This window comes from Falco cherrug, unplaced genomic scaffold, assembly GCF_023634085.1.
Source record: "Falco cherrug isolate bFalChe1 unplaced genomic scaffold, bFalChe1.pri scaffold_292, whole genome shotgun sequence".
Classification (NCBI taxonomy): Eukaryota; Metazoa; Chordata; class Aves; order Falconiformes; family Falconidae; genus Falco; species Falco cherrug.
Window position 1 is genome coordinate 3,380 of NW_026599455.1, and position 8,315 is coordinate 11,694.

An 8,315-nucleotide genomic window follows, 5' to 3' on the forward strand; every position below is an offset into this window, starting at 1 on the left:
ACTGGGACCGTATGGACCCTATGGACCCTATGGACCCTATGGACCCTATGGACTGGGGGCACAGACTGGGACCCTATGGACCCTATGGACTGGGGGGCACAGACTGGGACCCTATGGACTGGGGGCACGGAATGGGACCCTATGGACCCTATGGACCCTATGGACTGGGGGCACGGACTGGGACCCTATGGACCCTATGGACCCTATGGACTGGGGGGCACGGACTGGGACCCTATGGACCCTATGGACCCTATGGACTGGGGGGCACGGACTGGGACCCTATGGACTGGGGGGGCACAGACTGGGACCGTATGGACCCTATGGACCCTATGGACCCTATGGACCCTATGGACTGGGGGCACAGACTGGGACCCTATGGACCCTATGGACTGGGGGGCACAGACTGGGACCCTATGGACCCTACGGACCCTATGGACCCTATGGACTGGGGGCACCCCCCGGCCCCCCCGCCCCCCCCCGTGGGTGCTGGTCCCCGCTGGTGGCCGAGGAGGGTGGGGGCGGGGCGGGGCTCCCTGTGCCAGCCGCTCCCGGTGCCCCGCCCCGTTTGGCTCCGCCCCGAGGGGGCGGAGCCGGTGCCGAGGGGCGGAGCCGGTGCCGGTGGCGCGTGGCGATCCCCAGCGGCTCCCGGCGCGACCCCCCCCGCCCCCCCCCCCCCATGGCCACCGGCAGGAACCTGGTGATCTTCGGGGCCACCGGCCGCACCGGGCTGGCCACGCTGCCCCAGGCCCTGCAGCAGGGTGGGGGAGGGCGCCGCCGCCCGCCGGGGGGCGGGGCAGGGGGGCACGGGGGGGCTCTGGGGTGGGGGGGGGCACGGGGGGGCACGGGGGGGCACGGGGGGGCACTGGGGGTACTGGGGGGGAAGCGGGGTGGTGGGGGCACTGGGGGGCACTGGGGGGCACTGGGGTGGTGGGGGGCACTGGGGGGGAAGCGGGGTGATGGGGGCACTGGGGGCACTGGGGGGCACTGGGGGGCACTGGGGTGGTGGGGGGCACTGGGGGGCACGGGGGGGCACTGGGGGGCACTGGGGGTAATGGGGGGCACTGGGGGGAAGTGGGGTGATGGGGGCACTGGGGGCACTGGGGGTACTGGGGGGCACTGGGGGGAAGTGGGGGTAATGGGGGGCACTGGGGGGGAAGTGGGGTGATGGGGGCACTGGGGGGCACTGGGGTGGTGGGGGCACTGGGGGGCACGGGGGGGCACTGGGGGGCACTGGGGTGGTGGGGTCACGGGGGGGCACTGAGGGGAAGTGGGGTGATGGGGGCACTGGGGGGCACTGGGGGGCACTGGGGTGGTGGGGGGTGGGGGGGGTCGCGGGCGGGCACTGGGGAGCACTGGGGGGCACTGGGGGGGAAGTGGGGTGATGGGGGCACTGGGGGGCACTGGGGGGGAAGTGGGGTGATGGGGGCACTGGGGGGCACTGGTGAGGTGGGGTCACAGGGGGGCACTGGGGGGGGAAGCGGGGTGAGGGGGACACGGGGGGTGCACTGGGGGTACTGGGGGGCACTGGGGGGCAGTGGGGTGATGGGGGCACTGGGGGACACCAGGGGCACTGGGGCGGCACTGGGGGGGCACTGGGGTTGGGGGGGGCACTGGGGTTGGGGGGGCACTGGGGGGCAGCGGGGTTCTGGGGGGCACTGGGAGGCACTGGGGGGCACTGGGGTTATGGGGGGCAGTGGGGTTCTGGGGGGCACTGGGAGGCACTGGGGGGCAGTGGGGTTATGGGGGGCACTGGGGGGCAGTGGGGTTCTGGGGGGCACTGGGAGGCACTGGGGGGCAGTGGGGTTATGGGGGGCACTGGGAGGCACTGGGGGGCACTGGGGGGCACTGGGGGGCAGCGGGGCTGTGGGGGGCAGTTGAGCTCCTGGGCGGCACCTATAGAGCCCGTGTGGGGCAGAGCCAGCCCGGTGGGGCCCTATAGATCCCATATGGGGCCGACCCCGCCTGGCCGGGGCAGATAAGCGCTTATCTGGGGCAGGGCCCGGCCTGTGTGGGGTGATGGGGCACGTGGGGGGGCAGGCAGGGCCCTGTGGGGCACAGCCAGCCTGTGGGGCAGGCAGGGCCCTGGGACCCCTATGGGGCCTATGGGGCAGGCAGGGCCCTATGGAGCCCTATGGGGCAGGCAGGGCCCTGTGGGGCAGGCAGAGCCCTATGGAGCCCTATGGGGCAGGCAGGGCCCTATGGAGCCCTATGGGGCAGGCAGGGCCCTGTGGGGCAGGCAGAGCCCTATGGAGCCCTATGGGGCAGGCAGGGCCCTATGGAGCCCTATGGGGCAGGCAGGGCCCTATGGGGCAGGCAGGGCCCTGTGGGGCACACCCAGCCTGTGGGGCAGGCAGGGCCCTGGGACCCCCACGGGCGCTATGGGGCAGGCAGGGCCCTGTGGGGCAGGCAGGGCCCTGTGACCCCTATGGAGCCCCTATGGGGCAGGCAGGGCCCTATGGGGCAGGCAGGGCCCTATGGAGCCCCTATGGGGCAGGCAGGGCCCTATGGGGCAGGCAGGGCCCTGTGACCCCTATGGAGCCCTATGGAGCCCTATGGGGCAGGCAGGCCCCTATGGGGCAGGCAGGGCCCTATGGGGCAGGCAGGGCCCTGGGACCCCTATGGGGCAGGCAGGCCCCTATGGGGCAGGCAGAGCCCTATGGGGCAGGCAGAGCCCTGTGACCCCTATGGGGCAGGCAGAGCCCTATGGGGCAGGCAGGGCCCTATGGAGCCCCTATGGGGCAGGCAGGCCCCTATGGGGCAGGCAGGGCCCTGTGGGGCAGGCAGGGCCCTATGGAGCCCCTATGGGGCAGGCAGGCCCCTATGGGGCAGGCAGAGCCCTATGGGGCAGGCAGGGCCCTGTGACCCCTATGGGGCAGGCAGGGCCCTATGGGGCAGGCAGGGCCCTGTGACCCCTATGGGGCAGGCAGAGCCCTGGGACCCCTATGGGGCAGGCAGGGCCCTGTGGGGCAGGCAGGCCCCTATGGGGCAGGCAGGGCCCTATGGAGCCCTATGGAGCCCCTATGGGGCAGGCAGGCTGATGCTGAGTCATTCCCCCTGGAAGTGCTGACTCACGGCTGGGGGGGCGGGGCCGGGGCTGGGGGGGCGGGGCCGAGGGCGGGGCCGGGGCTGGGGGGGGCGGGGCCGAGGGCGGGGGCGGGGCTGGGGGGCGGGGCCGGGCTCTCACGCTGTGTCCCTCCCTCCCCCCCCCCCAGGGTACCAGGTGACGGTGCTGGTGCGCGACCCCGCGCGGCTGCCGGCCCCGCCCCCCGCCGTGCGCGTGCTGGTGGGCGACGTGCTCGACCCCGCGGCGGTGGGCGAGGCCGTCAGGGGCCAGGACGGCGTCATCATCCTGCTGGGCACGCGCAGCGACCTGGGTATGGGGCTGGGGGGGGGGAGGGTAACCCCCTGCCCCATAGGTTGGGGGGGGGAGGGGACAATGACCCAGGGACCCCCCCATCCCCCCCAAAACTTGGGGGGCTGCCCCATAGATCCGCCATCACCCCCATAACTTGGGGGGCTGCCCCATAGATCCGCCATCCCCCCCAAAAGTTGTGGGGGGCTGCCCCATAGATCCGCCCATAGATCCGCCATCACCCCCACAACTTGGGGGGCTGCCCCATAGATCCGCCACCCCCCCCCAAAAGCTGTGGGGGGTGCCCCATAGATCCGCCATCCCCCCCATAACTTGGGGGGCTGCCCCATAGATCCACCATCACCCCCATAACTTGGGGGGCTGCCCCATAGATCTGCCATCCCCCCCCAAACTTAGGGGGCTGCCCCATAGATCCGCCATCCCCCCCATAACTTGGGGGGCTGCCCCATAGATCCACCATCACCCCCATAACTTGGGGGGCTGCCCCATAGATCCGCCATCCCCCCCATAACTTGGGGGGCTGCCCCATAGATCCGCCACCCCCCCCAAAAGCTGTGGGGGGCTGCCCCATAGATCTACCATCACCCCCATAACTTGGGGGGCTGCCCCATAGATCCGCCATCACCCCCATAACTTGGGGGGCTGCCCCATAGATCCGCCATCCCCCCCAAAACTTGGGGGCTGCCCCATAGATCCGCCATCACCCCCATACCTTGGGGGGCTGCCCCATAGATCCGCCATCACCCCCATAACTTGGGGGGCTGCCCCATAGATCTGCCATCACCCCCAAAAGCTGTGGGGGGCTGCCCCATAGATCCGCCATCACCCCCATAACTTGGGGGGCTGCCCCATAGATCCGCCACCCCCCCCAAAAGCTGTGGGGGGTGCCCCATAGATCCGCCATCACCCCCATAACTTGGGGGGCTGCCCCATAGATCCGCCCATAGATCCACCATCACCCCCATAACTTGGGGGGCTGCCCCATAGATCCGCCATCCCCCCCATAACTTGGGGGGCTGCCCCATAGATCTACCATCACCCCCAAAACTTGGGGGGTGCCCCATAGATCCGCCATCACCCCCAAAAGTTGTGGGGGGCTGCCCCATAGATCCGCCATCACCCCCAAAAGCTGTGGGGGGCTGCCCCATAGATCCACCATCCCCCCCAAATATTGTGGGGGTGCCCCATAGATCCGCCATCACCCCCATAACTTGGGGGCTGCCCCATAGATCCGCCATCCCCCCCATAACTTGGGGGGCTGCCCCATAGATCCGCCCATAGATCCACCATCACCCCCATAACTTGGGGGGCTGCCCCATAGATCCGCCCATACATCCACCATCACCCCCATAACTTGGGGGGCTGCCCCATAGATCCGCCCATAGATCCGCCATCACCCCCAAAACTTGGGGGGCTGCCCCATAGATCCGCCATCACCCCCAAAAGTTGTGGGGGGCTGCCCCATAGATCTGCCATCCGCCCCCAAACTTAGGGGGCTGCCTCATAGATCCGCCATCATCCCCAAAACTTGGGGGGCTGCCCCATAGATCCACCATCCCCCCCAAAGTTGTGGGGGGCTGCCCCATAGATCTACCATCCCCCCCCAAAGTTGTGGGGGGCTGCCCCATAGATCCGCCACCCCCCCCCAAAAGCTGTGGGGGGCTGCCCCATAGATCCGCCACCCCCCCCCAAAAGCTGTGGGGGGCTGCCCCATAGCCCCTCCCCAGCACCCCCACACTTGGGGGGCTGCCCCCTAACCCCCCCTCCCCCTCCCCCCCCCAGGCCCCACCACGGTGATGTCCGAGGGCACCAGGAACATCGTGGCAGCCATGAAGACCCACGGGGTCCGCAAGGTGGTCGCGTGTCTCTCGGGTGGGTGTCGCGTGTCCCCCCCCCCAAAAAAAAAATATGGGGGGGGATGGGGGGTCGTGGGTGTGTGTCCCCCCCCCCCAAAAAAATATAGGGGGGGATGGGGGGTCGTGGGTGTGTGTCCCCCCCCCCCAAAAAAAAAAAATATGGGGGGGGATGGGGGGTTGTGGGTGTGTCCCCCCCCCCAAAAAAAATATGGGGGGATGGGGGGTCGTGGGTGTTGCCCCCCCCCAAAAAAAAAATATGGGGGGGGGATGGGGGGTTGTGGGTGTCCCCCCCCCCCAAAAAAAAATATGGGGGGATGGGGGGTCGTGGGTGTTGCCCCCCCCCAAAAAAAAAATATGGGGGGGGATGGGGGGTCGTGGGTGTTGCCCCCCCCCAAAAAAAAAATATGGGGGGGGATGGGGGGTCGTGGGTGTTGCCCCTCCCCCAAAAAAATATAGGGGGGGGATGGGGGGTCGTGGGTGTTGCCCCTCCCCCCCCCAAAAAATATAGGGGGGGATGGGGGGGTTGCGGGTGTGTCCCCCCCAAAAAAAGTATATATGGGGGGATGGGGGGTCGTGGGTGTTGCCCCCCCCCAAAAAAAAAAATGGGGGGGGGGATGGGGGGTCGTGGGTGTGTGTCCCCCCCCTAAAATATATATGGGGGGATGGGGGGTTGCGGAGGTTGCCCCTCCCCCCCCCAAAAATATAGGGGGGGATGGGTGGTCGTGGGTGTCCCCCCCCCCCCCCAAAAAAAAAAATAGGGGGGGATGGGGGTCGTGGGTGTTGCCCCTCCCCCAAAAAAATATAGGGGGGGATGGGGGGTCGTGGGTGTGTCCCCCCCCCCCAAAAATCTATGTGGGGCCGGGGCCGTGGGCGCCCCTCCCCCCCCCAGCCTTCCTGCTGTGGGAGCCCCAGCGGGTGCCGCCGCGGCTGGTGCCGCTGACCCAGGACCACGCGCGGATGGAGCGGGAGCTGCAGGGCTGCGGCCTGGCCTGCGTCCGCGTGCTGCCGCCCCACATCGCCGGTACGGCCCCCGCCCCGGCACCCAGTATCCCCAGTATCCCCAGTATCCCCGTGTCCCATTATCCCGCTATCCCAGTATCCCCGTATCCCGTTTTCCTGCTGTCCCAGTATCCCCAGTATCCCCAGTATCCCCATATCCCATTATCCTGCAGTCCCAGTATCCCCAGTATCCCCGTATCCCATTATCCCGGTATCCCAGTATCCCCGTATCCCGTTATCCTACTGTCCCAGTATCCCCAGTATCCCCAATATCCCCATATCCCATTATCCTGCAGTCCCAGTATCCCCAGTATTCCCGTATCCCCATATCCCAGTATCCCAGTATCCCCGTATCCCGTTATCCTGCAGTCCCAGTATCCCCAGTATCCCCGTAACCCATTATCCCGCTATCCCAGTATCCCCGTATCCCGTTTTCCTGCTGTCCCAGTATCCCCAGTATCCCCAGTATCCCCATATCCCATTATCCTGCTGTCCCAGTATCCCCAGTATCCCCGTATCCCATTATCCTGGTATCCCAGTATCCCCGTATCCCGTTATCCTGCTGTCCCAGTATCCCCAGTATCCCCAGTATCCCCATATCCCATTATCCTGCAGTCCCAGTATCCCCAGTATCCCCGTATCCCAGTATCCCCGTATCCCGTTATCCTTCTGTCCCAGTATCCCCAGTATCCCCGTATCCCGTTATCCTGCTGTCCCAGTATCCCCAGTATCCCCATTATACCCATATCCCTTATCCTGCTGTCCCAGTATCCCCAGTATCCCCGTATCCCAGTATCCCAATATCCCTGTATCCCGTTATCCTGCTGTCCCAGTATCCCCAGTATCCCCATTATCCCCGTATCCCGTTATCCTGCTGTCCCAGTATCCCCAGTATCCCCATATCCCCATATCCCAGTATCCCCATATCCCGTTATCCTGCTGTCCCAGTATCCCCAGTATCCCCGTATCCCATTATCCCGGTATCCCCGTATCCCGTTATCCTGCTGTCCCAGTATCCCCAGTATCCCCAGTATCCCCATATCCCATTATCCTGCAGTCCCAGTATCCCCAGTATCCCCGTATCCCAGTATCCCCATATCCCGTTATCCTTCTGTCCCAGTATCCCCAGTATCCCCGTATCCCGTTATCCTGCTGTCCCAGTATCCCCAGTATCCCCATTATACCCATACCCCTTATCCTGCTGTCCCAGTATCCCCAGTATCCCCGTATCCCAGTATCCCCGTATCCCAGTATCCCCGTATCCCATTATCCCAGTGTCCCCGTTATCCCATTATCCCCATTATCCCAGTGTCCCCGGTATCCCGTTATCCCAGTGTCCAATTATCCCAGTATCCCCATTTTCCCGGTATCCCTGTTATCCCAGTATCCCCATTATCCCAGTGTTACCCCAGTGCTATCCCAGTGCTACCCCAGTGCTACCCCAGTGCTATCCCAGTGCTACCCCAGTGCTATCCCAGTGCTACCCCAGTGCTATCCCAGTGCTACCCCAGTGCTACCCCAGTGCTACCCCAGTGCTATCCCAGTGCTACCCCAGTGCTATCCCAGTGCTACCCCAGTGCTACCCCAGTGCTATCCCACTGCTATCCCAGTGCTATCCCAGTGCTACCCCAGTGCTACCCCAGTGCTACCCCAGTGCTACCCCAGTGCTATCCCAGTGCTACCCCAGTGCTACCCCAGTGCTATCCCAGTGCTACCCCAGTGCTACCCCAGTGCTACCCCAGTGCTACCCCAGTGCTATCCCAGTGTTACCCCAGTGCTACCCCAGTGCTACCCCAGTGCTATCCCAGTGCTATCCCAGTGCTATCCCAGTGCTACCCCAGTGCTACCCCAGTGCTATCCCAGTGTTACCCCAGTGCTATCCCAGTGCTATCCCAGTGCTACCCCAGTGCTACCCCAGTGCTACCCCAGTGCTATCCCAGTGCTATCCCAGTGCTACCCCAGTGCTACCCCAGTGCTATCCCAGTGCTATCCCAGTGCTACCCCAGTGCTACCCCAGTGCTATCCCAGTGCTACCCCAGTGCTATCCCAGTGCTACCCCAGTGCTATCCCAGTGCTATCCCAGTGCT

General features: G+C 66.0%; 1 protein-coding gene across 1 annotated transcript; it reads left to right on the plus strand.

The window, feature by feature from the left end:
- Positions 1 to 569: 569 nt before the first annotated feature.
- LOC129735086 (uncharacterized) lies at positions 570 to 7,545 on the plus strand (the record flags this gene model as incomplete). Its single annotated transcript, XM_055700456.1, has 5 exons — positions 570 to 758; positions 3,213 to 3,374; positions 5,156 to 5,245; positions 6,119 to 7,208; positions 7,242 to 7,545. Coding segments are annotated over exons 1-5 (1,728 nt in total), but the record flags the coding sequence as incomplete, so codon positions are not given.
- Positions 7,546 to 8,315: the final 770 nt, after the last annotated feature.